Source organism: Erinaceus europaeus, chromosome 5 (assembly GCF_950295315.1).
Source record: "Erinaceus europaeus chromosome 5, mEriEur2.1, whole genome shotgun sequence".
In the NCBI taxonomy this organism is placed as follows: Eukaryota; Metazoa; Chordata; class Mammalia; order Eulipotyphla; family Erinaceidae; genus Erinaceus; species Erinaceus europaeus.
In genome coordinates this window covers 127,981,490-127,999,287 of record NC_080166.1, presented here as the reverse complement: position 1 = coordinate 127,999,287, position 17,798 = coordinate 127,981,490, and the positions used below count along the sequence as shown (strand labels likewise).

Sequence of the window (17,798 nt, the reverse complement as noted above, 5' to 3'; positions counted from 1 at the left end):
AGAGAGGCGCTGACTCCGGACTACTGGAGCAGGAAGGGCGACAGACCAGAATGGGGGTGAAGGTGCAGAGAAACAGGGCCTTCGGGGAGCTGCAACTCGGAGATGGTTTCAGTATCTATCTGGCTGGGTGAAGAAAGGCAAGGAAGAGCGAGCGAGAGACAGACACACACACACACACAGAGACAGACAGACAAGACAGATAGGTAGAAAGAAGCTCCCAAATACTTCCTTGAAAGCCGAGCCTATGTGCAACCCGATTCCTCATTAATCGCCAGAGCAGGATCAAGTCCAGTCTGGAGTGAATTCCGGAATAACAGCTCAAGTGGGAACAGCTGATCAAAGCATGTGCACCCCATCACAGCTCCAGAAAGGAGGGGCTGCCCATTCACAATAGCTCTGCCCACACTGAAAAATGAGAGCTCACTTTTTTTTCCCTTCTTCTTCCGGAAACTGCACGGCAAAAGGCCATTAGAGTTTCTTAGTTTTGTTTGTTTGGGGGGGGGGGGGGCGGTTTCCAAGGGAGAGTCTTGCTAAATATTCAGGATCTACTGTCTTTTTCTTTTATTTTAGAGAGAAATTGGAGGGGGGGTTAGAGAAGGAGAGAGAGACACCTGCAGACCTACTTCAAGCTTCCCCCCTGCAGCTGAGGAGCAGGGACTTGAACCCGGGTCCTTGCACATGGTACTGTGTGTGTGTGCTTAATCAGGCCTGCCACCGCCCTTTGGCTTGAATCTTCAAAAATGTTGTCAAGAGTAAAATCAGAACGATCCACCGTGTAGGCCACACGGTTCAGATCACCACAGCAAATCTGTGAGAAACCGAGTATGAATCACCTTAGGGTGGTTGATGGCGAGCACGGGCCACAGGGCAGCTGGCCTCCATTAGTTAAACACCCAGCTAAAGAACCGTCATCAGTGGCGGCATGCGGATGATCACTAGCGGAGAGGGCTGCGGGGTCCAGAGCTCGTTATTAAAGGCATTTCTTTATGCTGTGGGAATTTCTTACAGCTTTATTTCCCTTTGAGAGAACAGCCACATAGTAAATCCCAAAGAGGCCTAACTGTTGTGATATTTGCAAAGACTGGAGACACTATAAAGATATTCACGGGCAGGGGAGCCTGGCGGCCCCGAGCAGCCCAGAAGACAGGCCTCCCTTTTACCTTCCTTTACCCTCGAGGTCTGAAGATGCCTCACCTCCCAGGCCAGCCCTGAGATCCTTGTTGGGCAGGGAGAGCTCGCAACACAGGCTGGGGCAGCCCTCTGGAAATGTGATGGGATTCTTGCTCTTCTCTCTGCAGCTAGTCTCCACACCCTGGCCCACCTTGTTCTGCTGGCAGGCTTATTTGGACACCCCTTCACCGTCCTCTGTCTTAAGCACCGTTAATCGCCACAAAACACCCAGGCCACTGCTCTCATCAACGCTGACCAAGAGACAGAAATGAAGCGGGTTGGCTGGTGCCAAAACCAACGAGAGAAAGGTTCTGGGCAGCCCTCTGAGTGGACAATCACCACAGAGCTAAGTACCATCAATCAGAGGCTTTGAAACACTTCCAGAGAAGATCATCCTTACAGGGAAAAGCCAGACTAATTACTGGAGGGAGGTCGGCTCTGACGGTTATATCTGCCGATATGCATCTACGCTGGGAAACTCAACACCTACTGTTGATTCGTATGTCAGTACCAGGCTGCTGGATAATTAGAGACAGAGAGAATCATTTGAGTAAATCACCTTCATAGATCAACCACCAGGATTCCAGATGTGAATGGATTCAGCTCACACTGGACTTAAAATTTTGGATAGCAAAAACGAACATCTTTTTCTAAGTAGAAAACAGAGTGTGGAAAAAACAGTTACAATTGCAAAAACCCCATGATATATATACATGTATATAAAAACAAAACAGGAATCCTTACTACCTACTAGGGCTTGTAGTGACCTAAACCAAGCCTACATGATTCTTGGTTTCCACGTGAATTACTAATTGACAGAGGATTCTCAAAAACTGACATGCTGAATCAAACAAAGGCTCTATTGCATCTAAATATCACACAGTTAAAAAACAAAAACAAACAAACAAACAAAAACAACTCAAGGCTGGAGTCCGGAGACCCAGTTTTTGACATGAAATCACTGCAGGACTAGGTCAAGTCTCTGAGCTTTGTCACAACAAGGGTGGCAACCCCCCCCCCCCAGAACATGAAAGTTTCCCCCATGTGGTGTCTAAGGTCCCTTCTAGGTTCTGTGGGCTGTGTCTAATATCTACACCTGAAAAACCAAGACGTCAAGTGACTACTTCAATACACAGCGACCGCTGAATCAAAGGAAAAAAAAGCACAAAAAGGTGGCATAACGTTTTCAGAATCTTGTGGGCCACAAGGTCCCTTCAACCAAGGCGTCTGCGTGTCATAAAACATTGCTGCCAAATTTTACTCGGTGTCCCCATCGGCTCAGCTCAATTCAGGATGATCAAGGAGGATCGCTGGCATGGCGGGGCTGTGTTCTTATGTGACTGATTATCGATTACCACAGATCACTGCTGATCGTCCTAACACAGGAGCTCAACACTGAATTCTGCAGTTTATCTGATTCACAACACACGTGAACAGAAGTTCCCAAGGATGAAAGCTACTAAAGGATAGTGCTTAAGAAAGAAAATGCTCCCTCATGGAGTCAAGGCCAAGAGACGCAGTCACCACTCAGCTCTGCCCTCTAAAACCCGGGGGCTGCTGGGTGGGAGGCCCGGGCAAATGTGGAGACAACCCAAAGAGCAATTGAACCTCTCACTTCTGCTGCCTTCCTGCACAGAGGAAGTGCCCAGAAACCACAGCCCCCTCCCCACCCCCCACTCCTGTTCCCGTCCCACAGACACCGTTTGAGAAAGTGTGACGTCTATCCACCTGGACACGAATGAACCAAGGGCAGTGAGAGCAGGCAGGGGTGTTTCTCCACACTGCCCGGGATTGGAAAGCAGACGTTTCATCCACAAGCCAATTGGGGACAACAGTGTCTGACTTCCTGTGTGTTCCGTGGTATTTCCATGCTTCATGCCAAGAGACCCTCCACCCCCCCTCACCCCCGACAGCCATCACACACACTTCTGAAAGACAGCGTCACTTAAGGAGACCTGAACCAGCCAGTCCTGGTGCAGGGAATCTGACGGCCTGCCTACTGCGCCTTATCAAACCCGGATGGAGAGCGACCGCGGCACCATCTTCCAGCAAGACATCCCTCCTTGGCCAAGATTTCCCAGGTGGGGCACCTCGGCCAGCCACTGGCTCAAATGCCTGGCCTGGGATTCTGGTAAGTGCAACCTCTAGGAGGCGGAGAAGAGAAAAGCACTTTGAAAAGAAAGAGGAAATGAATCCCCTTGTTCGGGACTGCACTGATCCACAACACCTGACCCCTAGAGATCGATCTGCAGACAATCACGGAAGGCACACACACGCGCACGCACACGCACAGAGAATGATTCCACGTCTACGCAACACGCTGCACACATGCTCAGATTCAGAAGGAAGTCTGTCCTTTCCTAACCCTCAGCAAAGCCCCTGGGCGTCGAGCAGGACCGGCTGATGGTCTCGTCCACCCACTTTGGGACAGGCAAACCGCCGGGGGAAGTTCAGTTTAATAAGACTTGGGGAGTCGGGGTGCCCCGACGCCCAGGAGTGAAGGTCCAGCACCCTTCCTGACAGAAGCTGATCAGCAATGAGGGTGCCCCTAGGACAAGACCCCTGCCCATGGGGCAGCCCTGGACTCCTCAAGGCTGCAGGCTTGCTGCCCCATCACTCGTCCTCCTCTCTCCCCTTCCTGAGACCTGGGCTACCTGAGGGGTTCCTGCTTCTCAGGAGGGACGGGGAATGGAGCACTGCAGGGTTACCCAGCACCAGGGGCTGCCCAGAGGGATTCACTACTTCAGGGTCCGAATCGCTGGATTCGGTTCCACTGCTGGTGGAGCCCTCGGTCAAATGCAGGGGTGCCAGTTGGTCGCCCCGGGACGGCGTGGAGGGGACCTTTGAGGTCGGGCCCACCAGGGGCGCCCCGTTCACTAGGCCCCTGACCTCTGACCCTGCCCGGCGGGCAGACCCCCACTTCTCGGAGTCGTGGAGGTCCTCTGGGGTGGATGCCACCTGGCTGAGGATGAGGGGGTTTGTCTCTGACTTGTTGTACCGGCTGGGGAGGTTCCGGAGGTACGGCCTCTGCGGGCCTGGGGAGCCGCCGGCGTTGGGGACCCCCCAGCTCTGGACAGCGTCCCCCCCGGGGCCTCTCTCTCTGGGGTCGTGCCCGTTCTCGGAGACGTAGCCCTGGGACCCCGTCCTGTCCCAGCTCAGGTTGGGACTGGAGGCCCGGCTGCCGGGGGACAGCAGCGGGGTGACGGGGCCCCCCCGGAACAGCTCGTCAACCAGGGAGCTGTGCCTGGGGAGACGTTGGGGGCTGCCGCTGAGGTCAAAGGTCAGGTCAGCAGACTCATCGTCGTCCAGGAATTCTCCGGAGGGAGGCCGGGAGGTCAGCCCCGAGGGCGGGGAGGCCCGGCCGAGCCTCTCCTCGTGGGAGAGCAGGTACACGCCGCTGGTCACGTCCCCCTCACAGTGGTCATGGGTCTGGGACCGGGACCGGGGGGCCTGGCCTGCCCGGAGCAGGTCGGATTCACTATCTACGTCACTGCCGTCGATGAAGGGGATGGAGCAGCTGCTGCCCCGGGCAGCGCGGGAGGCTGGACCTGTGCTTGGCGGCGGGGGCTGCGGCCGGCTCTGTGGGCTCCGCTCCGTGACGGCGGCCTCCTCCTCCTCTTCCTCCTCCTCGTCCTCCATGGTGGTCGTCATCGGCAGAGGGGCCTGGGGGGCGCCCTCGGCTGCCCTGCTGCCCCCGGGGCCCTGCTCCGCCAAGGGGGCGTTCAGTTCCTTTCCAGGTGGTGGCGGGCGGTTCTGGCCATGGGGGCTCTCTCGGACTTCTCGGGGGGTAGGGCTGGCACAAGGCTGAGCCTGGGGGGGAGGCGTGGGGAGGAGGGAAGGAGGGAGGGAGAGAGAGATGTGCATCAGAGGGAGAGCAGACACCTCAGCCTTCTGTGGGTTCCTGGGACCAGCAAAAGCTGCTTCTGACCATGGGCAGGCAGGCCTCACCGTGCACCTGGACGGCATCCAGAACATTCTTTGCGTGCCTGGAAGTGTGCCATGCGGGCTCCCCCACAGAACAAGTGAGGCAGGTCTCTGCCTCCTGGGTCCATCTCCCCGTTGCCAACATTTCCAGAGACAAGAGAGGCCATGTGGCCCAAGGCAGGGGGGGCATCTCTCCCTGCCCCTAAAAAAAAGTAAGTTGGCCCAAATTCCAGCCAAGAGACGGCACCTGCTTTAGTTCCTACAAAGAGTCGTGCAGGTGGGTCAAGGGCAAGTTGGGGTTTGTGCCACAGGGATGTTCTAGAGCAAGATTCTGATTTACTGGTAGAGATAAGGCCTGAGAACTCAGCTCAGTCCAAGGGCCAGGGCTTGGGGTGGGGGAAGGTGCTTCCTGCAACGCATGGTCACAAGCCTGTGGCTAACCTTGGGGCACACCAGCTGGGCCTGGGATGGTCACAGTGCAGGACAGGTGCAGGACAGGTGTCCAGACCCCCAGCTGCAAAGCTGGTCCCCAGGGCCACACGTACGCTCTCTCAGAACCAGAGGGAGGTTCAGCTTTGCTGTCTCCCGGCAGGTCCCACCCTGGAGCTGAGCTCAGGCCAACAGAGCAGACTCCCCATGGCTGAGCTCGCGGGGTGGACGGTGCCCTGGCTGCTCAAGCCCAAGCTGTGTGCACGGGGTCCGAGGCTGGTTGAAGCCAGGGCACACAGCTATACCCCCGCCCCCCGCCAGGGTGAAGGGCCAAGGGGCTCCACGGCCTGGCCTGAGCACAAGCAGAGGACGTGGGAGCAGAGTTGTAATGGGATGGATGGTCACTGACATGTTGTGGCACTTCTGAGTTCAGTTCTGCCGGCCGCTGGACAAGGCTTCGGATGGAGTGGATCTTGCTGTGTTTCCTAGGAGACAACATGTGAGCGAGCTGGGATAAGCTGATGTGCCATCCATCCACCCACTTCCCTCATCCAACCAACTGTCCGTCCATCCAATCACTCTTTCATCCAGCCATTCATCTATCCATCTATCCATCCACCCATCCATCCATCAAACCACTTCACTCTTCCACACACTTCCCTCATCCAACCATCCAATCACTCATTCATCCAACCATTCATCCCTCCATCCATCCATCCACCCACTTCCCTCATCCAACCAATTGTCCGTCCCTCCAATCACTCATTCCTTCATCCATCCATCCATCCATCCATCCATCCATCCATCCATCCAACCACTTCACTCTTCCAACCATTTCACTCATCCAACCAATTATCCATCTATCCACTCATTCATCCAACCATTCATCCTTCCATCCATCCATCCATCCATCCATCCATCCATCCATCCATCCATCCATCCAACCACTTCACTCATCCAACCAATTGTCCATCCATCCAAACACTCATTCATCCAATCACTCATTCATCCAACCATTCATCCATCCATCCATCCATCCATCCATCCATCCATCCATCCATCCATCCAACCACTTCACTCATCCAACCACTTCACTCATCCAACCAATCATCCACCTACCCACCCAATTATCCTTCCCTCCTTCCCTTCCTCTCTCCTTCCCCCCTACCCAGAGACACCAGTGTCTGGGCTGTATAATACCACAGCACCCAGGTCAACCTTATCTTCTCTTTTCCTCTCTCTTCCATTCTTTTGCACAACAGGGGATTATGTTGATGCTCACTACTGCAGGCCACTGTTTATGCATATGCAGCGACAGGGAGAGAGAAGATACCACAGTACCTCAGGAGCCACAGTACTTCCCTGTGTTGCCAGGGCTCAAACCCAGGCTGCGTGTCTGGGAAGGTATGCACCCTACAGGGGGAGCTAGCTCTCTGGCCCTAGACTGGCTTTTTCCTTCTCTGAACTCTAGATACACAGAGAATGGGGACAGAAACTACAGCACTGCCCACCACCCGTGGAGCTTCCCCACGTGCCGCAGGGCTCCTGTGAGGAGGAGAGGAAGAATAGAGTACTTTCTTTTCTTAATTAATTAATTAATTATTGGATATAAATTCAGAGATATTGAGAGGGGAGGGGGAAATAGGGAGAGAAACAGAGACACCTGCAGCCCTGCTTCACCACTTGTGAGGCTTTCCCCCTGCAGGTGGGGACTGGGGGCTTGAACCTGGGTCCTTGTGCATGGGAACCTGTGCGCTCAAGCAGGTGCGCCAATGTCTGGCCTCCTCCCTTACCTCTCAAACTGCACCTTCTTATGTCCTCCTTCTTTCACATAGTCCAGGACCTGCTTCTGAGTGCGGCCACTGAAGGGAAGAGCAGGGGAGGAGAGGGAGGGGAGGAGAGGGAGGGGAGGCAGAGTGTCTCCTTTTGGCACAGGGCACTGCACTGCTGGTCTTGATTTCCCTTGTAGCCAGTAATGACAGGGGGCCTGGGAGCACCCTGACTTTGACACACATTTTGCCTCCTGACCCCAACCCCCAGCCGTCGAGGAGCCGTGGAGGGGGTGAAAGCACCCCGCCCCCCCCATGTGGTTGCTCACTGAGCTGTCTGCTTCCTGGAGGGATGTGTGTGTGTGTGTGTGTGTGTGGGGGGGGGGGGGTCTTGCCCTAGCACTCAGGCCTCAAAGCCCAGAGCAGCACCAGTCAGGCAGCAGACATGCCTATATTTGAAAAAATGAGTGAAAAAGTGAAGCTCTTATTTATTTTTAAAAATTTTTAACCAGGGCATTGCTCACCTCTGGCTTCTGGTGGTGCTGAGAGTTGAACCTGGGACCTCAAAGCCTCAGGCATGGAGTCTTTTGCAGAACCATGATGCTGTTTCCCCAGTGACCAGGTCAAATATTCCCTTTCTTTTATTTATTTATTTTTTTAATGCTTGTTTGTTGCCACAGGGTGACTCCGGGTGGCCATTTGCCCCCCACCTATTTGATTTGATAAGACAGAGAGAGACTGAGAAAGGAGGGGGAGACAGAGAGGGAGAGAGACAGAGAGAGACACCTGTGGCCCTGCTTCACCACTTGTGAAGCTTCCCCCCTACAGGTGGGGAGCAGGGGCTTGAACTTGGGTCCTTACACATGGTAATGCGTGTGCTCGACCGGTGCCCCACCTGCTGGCCCCCTTGGGTTAAATACTCTATGAAGTGGCACCAAGGGCAGGCACGGCCCTTGGACTACAGGAGAGGTGAAGGCTGGCTGAGTCGCGCTTCCTGGGGCTGCACAACCCAGACTGCCCTGCGCGAAGGAATGTTCTAGGCAAGCAGGACGCGGGGTGGGGGTGGGGGCTGCCTGGAGCCTCCGGGTGGGCCCAGCAGACACCCCGTCAAGACACCCCAGTGCAGGCCTTGCCTCCTCCTCACTCGCACAGCAAGTGGGGTGTCCTGAAGCACCCTCCTTACCTGAACCGGAATGAGGATCCCCGGCTGAAGAAAACCGCCTTGGGCTTGGGCTTGGGCTCTTCAAACAGCCTGAAGAAGGCGTGGTGCTCCACACAGATTTTCCAGAAGGACTTGCAGAAATCCCGGCTGGCCATCAGGAACTCCAGAGTGTCCTGGTACGAGCTCTAGAAAGAAAACAAACCACCGTTTTGGTCTTCTCTTACCCCCGCCCCCCGACTCTCAGGTAGGCAACTGAAGGAGAAGACAGAAAAAGACAAACAAAAACCAAGCCTGGTAAGTTTCAGCAGTCCCTCTCGTGACCGCAGGATCCTGTGCCCACGTGTTCCAGTGAAATCAACTGTCCCCTGGGACTGGACTTGGGCCCCTTCAACTAATTTCTCCCCACAGACTTCATGAGGGAAACTCTTGGAAAATGGCAGCCCTCGGCAGCTTTCCCAACATTTGACAGAATCCATCTATGAGCTGTGCTTATTCCCTTAAAAACAAACAAACAAACAAACAAAAAAACCTCCAATACTGACATTCCTCTTCTGTCTCCTTAAAAAATAAAATAAATGGGAGAGGGAGATAGCATTATGGTTATGTAAACAGACTCTCATGCCTGGGGCACCAAAGTCCTAGGTTCAATCCCCTGTACCATCATACACCAGAGCTGAGAAGTGCTCTGGTTGGTCTCTCTCTCTCTGAAAAATAAAATAAATATTAAAAAATAAATAAATAAAATACATAAATAAATAAAAGAAATCACGGAGCGTCTTCTTCTCTTTTTCTCTCTTGGGGTTTATGCCAAGCTTGAATACCGGGCCTAGTCTTCTCACGCCCCCTAGAGTCGGCAAAAGAAGGTCCTTGCTTCAGCTGACAGGAAATGGCTATTCCTGAGTCCAGGAAACCATCCCTGTGGGCTAAAACCTTCCCACCCCAGGTGATTCCAGGGAGAGAGAGGGGGACAGAGGGGAGAGGAAAGACAGAGCCAGAGAGAGGAGAGAGAAGAGAGGGAGAGGGAGAGAGAGAGAGGAGAGAGGAGAGAGGGAGGGGGGAAAAGAGAGAGAGAGAGAGAGAGATGTGTGTGGGGAGGGATCTGGCCACTTCTGACTCCTAGTGCTGAAGGCTCCCAGTTTCAGTGACCAGATTATATCAACAGAGTCACCCCAGGCCTGAAGCTTCTCAGTGGTCCCAGCTATTTTTTGTTTTGGGAGTAGGGGGTGCTCTCACGGCTGGTGGTGGTGGTGCTGGGGGACAGAGCAGTTCCCACTTACAGACTAGTGGCAATCCTTCATATGCAAGCCGGACCTTTGGAAGTGAGAAGACATTTTCCCACAGAAAACCATTTTGTAGAGGCTGCCCCCGCCCCCCACTCATAGGTCAGGCCAGAGAAGCCCAATTAATCCCCTCTGTCATGAAACCTCAGCCTAGGTTGCTGGTGGGAATCTCTTTCTTTCTTTCTTTTTTTTTCCATGGGAATATAAGCTGCCTAAGTTCCCCACTGGGGACCCCAGGGACACAGCACCACCCATCTTTTCGTTGCCATTTCCTGTGGAGCAGAAGGATGCTGTTTCCCCCTCCTGAGCCACTTCTGGTGTGAAGGGGGGAAGTTTCAGGGCTCTTAGCAGGAAGGAGGAGGAGCTGTTTGGGTCAAGAGAGCTGGGACGGGACAGAGAACTGAGAACCGGGCTGTGAGGCTCTGTGGATAGGGCTCTGCCTGGAAGCTGGTGGAATGATCCATCAGGGGCCCAGGTGGAGCCCAGGCTGGAGGTGACTCTGAGGAGGGGGCTGTGAGCATCTGAACCAACCGATCAATGGCCTATTCCCCATGGGGATACAATGTGTCAGCTTGCACTCACTTTCCCTCTAATTTATTTACTGAATAAGGAAAGAAATTATCAGGGAAGGGGAAGGCAGGAAGAGGGAGAAAGACAGCTGCAGCACTGCTTCATTGTTTGTGAAGCTTCTTACTGGGGGGACTGAACTGTTAGCCCCCTGCATTGCTTGACGCTGTGGTCTATTTACATAATCACTGTTTTGCCTGAGACCCGCCCTGCCTGCTGGGTATTGGTTTAATCCCCACAGGTTAGAACCTTCGAAACAGCTGCTATGGAAGCTTTCTACCTTCACACTCTTTTTCTCCACCCCCTATCCTAGCCATTTCCTTTTCCCACTTGCCACTTCCGTTTCAAAAGATATAAAGGCATTGCCTCCGATCAATAAAGACATGGCACTGCGTCCCGCTCAGCCACGAGCTCCTGGTCTCTTCTCTCTCCGGTGAAGCTAGCCCGGCACTGAACCAGGATCCTCGTGTACTGCAACGTGTGCACTCTACTGGGTACATCACTGCATAGACTCTGCCCTCTCTCTGTTATCCCCGTGAATAGCCACAAACTTGGAGATATCTCTCAGGAAGCAGAGACAACCACCCTTCCCACCCCACCCCACCTAGCCCATCCTAACAGCTTGCAGGCCAAAGTGTCAGCCTAAGACTGGCCTGACCCTGCTCCACCCTGGGGTCTCCCCTGTGGGGTCTCAGGGAGGGGATCCCCTTCCTTTCTCCCCTTCCCCGGAGCCACTTACATTCGCATCCGGCCGGAGCTTGATGAGGAAGCGTTTCCTCTTAAAGCTCAGTTTGCGCACCTTGGCCCAGTTGAAGGCGTTGATCTTGGTGAAGCCCTGGGGAGGAGAGGGATGTTATTTTATTTATTTTTATTTTAAATATTTTTCTATTATTTATTTATTTATTTATTCATCCCCTTTTGTTGCCCTTGTTTTATTGCTGTAGTTATCATTGTTGTTATTGATGTTGTGTTGGATAGGACAGAGAGAAATGGAGAGAGATGGGGAAGACAGAGAGGAGGAGAGAAAGACAGACACCTGCAGACCTGCTTCATCACCTGTGAAGCGACTGCCCTGCAGGTGGGGAGCTGGGGGCTCGAACCAGGATCCTTATGCTGGTCTTTGTGCTTTGTGGTGGTGGTGGTGGACAGAGATTGACCAAAGTAAAAGGGGACAAGGAGAAATTAAAACAAAAACCACAACAGCCCACTCCCACAGTTGCAGACCACTGGAATGTGGACTCAGCAGCCCAGCAGACATGACTGCAGGGTTTTCCACAAAGAACTTTGCAGCCTACACTGTAGCTAGCTTTGCTTAATCTTCTTCTCCTCCCTTCTTTTTCTTTCCTTCTCTCCTCTTTCTTTGTTACTGAATAGAGACATAGAGAAACAGAAACCGAGAGGGGCGGGGGAGATAAGATAGACCTGCGGTGTTGCCTCACTGCTTGTCAAGTTTTCCCACTTCAGGTGGAGAGCAGAGGCTAGACCCCGAGTCCATGCACACTGCGCTGTGTATGTTCGACCCGGTGAGCCAGGGAGAGGGCTGGGGAGAAGGGGAGGGCTTTGGGTCCTGGTGCATGATGGTGGACTAGGACCCCACGTTGGGGGCGAGAGTGTTTTGCAGACACTTATCATGAGGGGATAAGAAATCGGGGGCTGGTGGTGGCGCACCTGGCTGAGTACATGTTACAATGCACAAGGACCCAGGTTTGAGCCCCCAGCTCCCTCTTGAAGGGGGAAAGCTTTGCGAGTGGTGAAGCAGGGCTGCAGGTGTCTGTCTCTCTCCCTGTCTATCTCGCCCTTCTCTCTTGATTTCTGACGCTCTCTAACCAATAAATAAATACTTTTCTTTTAAAGGAATTGTATCCATGTGTCAACAACTGTAAGTTATTTATCTAAGTCATTAATCTCCCCAATAGAATCATTTAAAAAAATGGGGTAGGTGGTGGTACATCTGGCACAGCGTGCCGCTGTTATTCATGAGGACCCTGGTTTGAGGCTCTGGACCCCTCCTGCCAGGGAGAAGCTTCATGAGCAGTGAAGCAGTGCTGCAGGTGTCTTTCCCCCAAGTCCCTTCTCTAGTATAAAGAAAAAGGGGGAGTCGGGCTGTAGCACAGCCGGTTAATGCAGGTGGCGCAAAGCGCAAGGACCGGCATAAGGATCCCAGTTCGAGTTCCCGGCTCTCCACCTGCAGGGGAGTCTCTTCACAGGCGGTGAAGCAGGTCTGCAGGTGTCTATGTTTCTCTTCCCTCTCTCTGTCTTCCTCTCCTCTCTCCATTTCTCTCTGTCCTATCCAACAACAATGACATCAATAACAGCAACAATAATAACTACAACAATAAAACAACAAGGGCAACGCAAGGGAAAACAAATAAATATATTTTAAAAAAGGAAAAAAGGAAAAAAAAAAAGACCACCGTAGTACATGGACCTAGCTTTTATTAAGTTATACAAGTGTTGGAGATTTAAAAAGACACAGAACTCTTTTCTTTTTAGCTTTGCTAGATCTGAAGTCACAAATACAATGATTATGGGAGAATGTCAATTAAGTAAAAATTTCAACAACAACAAAAAAGTCCCAGGTTGGGAAACAGGCAGGGACACACCCAACTGAACTTACATGCTACAACTTTCAAGGACCTGGGTTCAAGCCCCTGCTCCCCACCTGCAAGGGGGAAGCTTCATGAGCAGTGAAGCAGCGCTGCAGGTCTCTCTCTTTCTCTCTCTCCATATTCTCTCTCGATTTTCCTGTCTCTATCCAATAAACATATGAATTAAGAAAAAAAAAATAGCCCTGTGTTAAGGTGAAATGAGTGGACTGCGTGCTTAGTGAGTGGCAGTGTGGCGAGGTCTGCCGTGTGGACTGAAACCTTTAACTCCATGCCACTCGGTTCTGAGCAGAGGCCCACCAAGACCAGCAGCTCAGATCCCGCAGGCACAGACTCTTCTGTGGCGGTGGTGCCCTAGGCAGAGCAAAGGCAGAGGGCACAGAAACCTAGAGAAGAACAGCCCGGGAGTCCAGAGATGAGCTTCCAAGTCACCGGACCAGGCGTCTGAGTTCTGCCCACCCGGGGTCCTCACCTGAAACACGAGGATGCCAGTGTTGGCCACGGCCAGGTTGATCTTGGTGCCCTCCCGGTCTTTGGCCGGGTGCAGCCGGATCCCGTACATCTCCAGCCGCCGCGCGATCTCCAGGAGCTGGAAATCCGATTCTGCTGGCGTCTGTCCCCTGACAAGGACAGAAAACGATAAAGTGCAAAGCCGAGAGAGTTGAATTCTCCAGGTCTAGGGACCTGTGATGAAACAGCGACTCTGTGTGGAGGGAGGGAGAGGGGAGATAGGCAGCTTCATGGCAGACAAGAGGGGGGCTGCGTGATCAGATAATGCCCTCTCTCTCTCTCTTCAGTCCCCTCCCAATGTCGGGGGGGGGGGAGCTGGGACAAAAAGCTCCATTGCTTGTGTCACCCCAGACGCACAAGTCTATCTTCACACTTGCCCATCTTTATTGTTTTCGCAACCTCTTTGGATTCTGGCTCTCGTCTGCCAAGCTGGTTTTCTGGCTTCCTAGCTGCTGCTGGCCTTACAGGCTCCCTGGGATTCTAATGGGGGGGGGAGGGAGGAAGGGGGCAGCCTTTGCTGGCTCAGGAACCCAGTTCCTGAGCCCGGCCTGTGGAGTCATGTCCTTGGAGCCTCTGCTCTCCTCCTCGTCCTCTGTGGAGGCCTTGAGAGTGGCCACTGTGTTGGTCTGCTTCTAAGACCCCTTCTGTTTTGATCATCACGTTAGGTTCGCTTGCATTGCTTAATGCTGTGGTCTATTTACATAATCACTGCTTTACCTGAGACCCGCCCTGCCTACAGGGCACTGGTTTAATCCCCACTGGTTAGATGCAAGCTTGATCCAAGTGCTTTTGTCTTCTCCCCACCCCCTAATCTTACGTATTTCCTCTTCCGATATGACACTTCTGCCTCAGGAGATATAAAGGACAGGATTTTCTAATGAAGGGAGATTAGATAGATTGCACTGCATTCCCGCTCGTCAAGAAAGATTGAACTGTGTTCCCAGCTCAGCCATGAGTCCCTGGTCGTCTGTCTCCCACCCGCGAAGCTAGCCCAGCATATTGGCGCCTGAACAGGGACCGGCACCACTGAAGGGGAGCCAGCGGGAGCCGTGGAGGGAGACTCACATGTGGTTGTGGTGGAACTCCACGATCTTGTCTTCCAGGGCGTCCTGCTGAGGAATGTACTTGTTCTTTGCTAAGTGCTCCCTGTCAGAGGCTTCGTCAAAGTCCCCGATCTCCGCTGCAAGAGAACAGACTCACACCTCACCGTGGGCTGCAGACCCGCTGCCAAATTCCCCAGCCCAGCACGCCAGAAGGGGGTGGACAACGTTCACAGGACTTCAGCTGGTGCGCTCCCCCCACCCCTCCGGGGAGGGAGGCAGTGTCTGCGTGACTGGGGAGTGACTTGAGTCCAACAGGAGAAGACATCTCAAGACAGGTGGAAAGAAAGAGCCAGAACCATCTGTCTTTTAACCCTCCAGGTTCCTGGCTTCATTTTTTTTTTTTTTTGTTTCTTCTCTCCTCTTTCCACAACTGTACTCTCCTTTCCTGCTCTAGGCATAATAGTCTAGATACCTGGATCGTAGGGTCACAGAGCTTCCAAAAGAAGTCGTGGAAGTTCAGGAGTTTACAGAAAAAAAAATCCACTTTCAGAACTCTTGGCTGTGTGACAGAGATCAGCGGAAATGATAAACACTTTCTCGTGGAAGGGACAGGTGACTGAGCACCAATTTGCAAATGTGAACTCTGCAGATAACGAAGCTGGTCTGCACGCAGGAAACACCTCTATCCTGACAGAGCGGGCCTCACAGATGGGCTCCTAAGAGACTAGGGTTTTATGATGCCCCCCTTCTTCTAGCTCACTGGCAAAGAGCCAGACTTGCAGTTTTTCCTTTGGTGCCAGGGTAAAAAAAAATGAGCTGTCCTTACCCTCAGTTACCTGCCTTTTCTGACCTCCTAACATGCCTTTTTTTCCCTTTCTTTTTTTGGATAGAGACAGATAAACTGAGAAAGGAGGAGGTTGGGTGGTGGTACACCCAGTTAAGTGCACATAGTACTAAGGGCAAAGACCCGAGCAAAGATCTAGGTTCGAGCCCCCAGCTTTCCACCTGCAGGGAGGACACTTCACAAGCAGTGAAGCAGATCTTCTCTACCCACCCCCCTCCAATTTCTCTCTGTCCTATCCAATTACATGGAAAAAATGGCCACCAAAAGCAATGGATTAGTAGTGCTGGCACCAAGCCCCAGTGACAACCCTGGAGACAAAATAGAATAAAAAGGAAAGAAAAAGAGAAAGGAGGAAAAGGAGGAGAGAAGGAGAGAGAAAGAGACACACCCGCAATACTGCTTTACTGCTTCCTCCCTGCAGGTGGGAACCAGGGGCTTGAACCCGGGTCCTTGAGCGCGGTGCTGTGGGCATCTTACTGGGTGCACGGCCAGCGAGCGCAGCACCCGTCGTGATCTGACACTAGCACACACACTAGACTCGGATCCTTGTCTGTGCTGTACTGAAGTGGTTCCCTTTGCTTTCCACATACACATATACAGGTGAGCACACAACTCTTTCTCTGTGTGGTCTCTCCTCTGGGATATAGAAAAGGGGGCTGGGGGAGTGGCTGGATGGCAGAGCACACACTGTACTCCTCAGATCTGAGTTCAGTCCCCAGCACTGCAAAAGTATTTTTGCTCTGGTATTTTCTCACTAACCGTAAATACATACACACACAGAAACGGGCTACAACTTATATCTGGAGAGACTGAGAAGTGACAAATAATTAAGAAGTGACTTCAAATCATTCAGTATTTTGAGCCAAGTTCTCCAGTCACTTTACATGTACTTAAATCCTGAGCAACAGTCGTACTAAGAACCGAGAACACCCCCCTCCCCCAACCCTGTGATTTTTCTAAATCTGACTCCCATGAGGATGTGTCTGAATAGACACAGCCGGCCACTAATAATCCTCAGAGTGGAGGCACACATAACCAGTGACTGACAGCCCGGCCACCTCCAGGGCCTGGGTTGTGGCACACCCAGGGCAGCATGCACACTGCCAGAGGCAAGGGCCTGGGTTCCAGCCCCACATCCTACCACCTGCACGGGGGAAGCGTCACAAGGGGTGAAACATGTCTGCAAGTGTCTCTCTCGCTCTCTATCCCTCCCCTCTTCATTTCTGCACTGGCAAAAAATAAAATAAAATAAAATAAAGGTCACTGGGAGTGCTAGATTCATTACAGAGGTACGGAACCCCAGCAATAACCCTGGAGGGGGGGGGGAAAACCGAGTCCCAAATAAGTCAAAAGATGGCCACCATCCAAGATGGCGGCCCCCAACATGGTTGACCCGAGGCTGGTACTGTGATACAAAGATGTGCCAATGTCCAATCATCCTGTTCCGCTTCACCGACTCACAATAAATTAGAAAGAAAACAACCACAACCCTAAAATCTAACAGGAGGCCTATGAGGCCTGTGACAGGGAAGCCAGTAAGAAATACAGAATATCTGAAAAGCGATTCTTGAGTTCAGATGAATGAAGGGAAGAAACCTATTTAAAAACAGACAGATTAGGGAGTCAGGCAGTAGCACAGCGGGTTAAGCGCAGGTGGCGCAAAGCGCAAGGACCGGCGTAAGGATCCCGGTTCGAGCCCTCGGCTCCCCACCTGCAGGGGAGTCGCTTCAGAGGTGGTGAAGCAGGTCTGCAGGTGTCTGTCTTTCTCTCCTCCTCTCTCCATTTCTCTCTGTCCTATCCAACAACAACGACATAAATATCAACAACAATACAAAACAACAAGGGCAACAAAAGGGAAAATAAATAAATATTTTTAAAAACCCAAGAGATAAGCAGGCAGCTCACTGGAAATGATGTTTCATCAGTGCTGATACAGCTGTTACAGAAGGGCGACAAGTTGATTCCTCCTGCCGTACTGGTAGTGAGGGATAATTACCAATCACTTGAATGGGTTCTCTGAGCTTCCTCCTTCCCTGGCTCTGCATGCATGGAATGTTAAGCATGCAGAAATGGGGCTTTCGAAGTGTGGCACAGTGATAAAACATCTATCTATATATCTCGTGTTTCTCGGGAGAAGACCTCAGGAGTATGCAGATAACAAGGCTGCTTGCTTTTGATTGGCCAGGCGAGATTCTTGAGGGGTGGGCCTCTACTGGTGTCTGGGGGCGAGGAGACATCAGAACGTCAGATGAGCACGTGTGTGAAGGAGAGCCCTTGTGTTCACAGAGCATGACGAGGAGGAGAGCGGGGGAGGTGGCAGCAGTGTCCAGAGTCTATTTCTTTCCTTCTCCCTAAAAGTCCAGGCTCCCGGGCCTTTCATTCATCTGTGATTCCAATAAGGGAGCTGCATTTAACAATAATAATAATAATAATAATAAAAGGGAGTTGGGCAGTAGTGCAGTGGGTTAAGGGCACGTGGCACGAAGTGCAAGGA

General features: G+C 52.4%; 1 protein-coding gene across 3 annotated transcripts in view; it reads right to left on the bottom strand.

The window, feature by feature from the left end:
- The window catches only part of FARP1 (FERM, ARH/RhoGEF and pleckstrin domain protein 1), a 222,512-nt gene that overhangs the window by 33,911 nt on the left and 170,803 nt on the right, over window positions 1-17,798 (bottom strand). For all 3 annotated transcript variants that reach the window (XM_060191788.1, XM_060191789.1, XM_060191790.1), the window contains 7 exons: window positions 14,483-14,597; window positions 13,380-13,527; window positions 11,041-11,136; window positions 8,476-8,639; window positions 7,317-7,385; window positions 5,933-6,008; window positions 4,719-4,980 (listed from right to left, as the gene is read on the bottom strand). In XM_060191788.1, coding sequence (XP_060047771.1) covers window positions 4,719-4,980; window positions 5,933-6,008; window positions 7,317-7,385; window positions 8,476-8,639; window positions 11,041-11,136; window positions 13,380-13,527; window positions 14,483-14,597 — 930 coding nt within the window. The remainder of the gene's footprint in view (window positions 1-4,718; window positions 4,981-5,932; window positions 6,009-7,316; window positions 7,386-8,475; window positions 8,640-11,040; window positions 11,137-13,379; window positions 13,528-14,482; window positions 14,598-17,798) is intronic.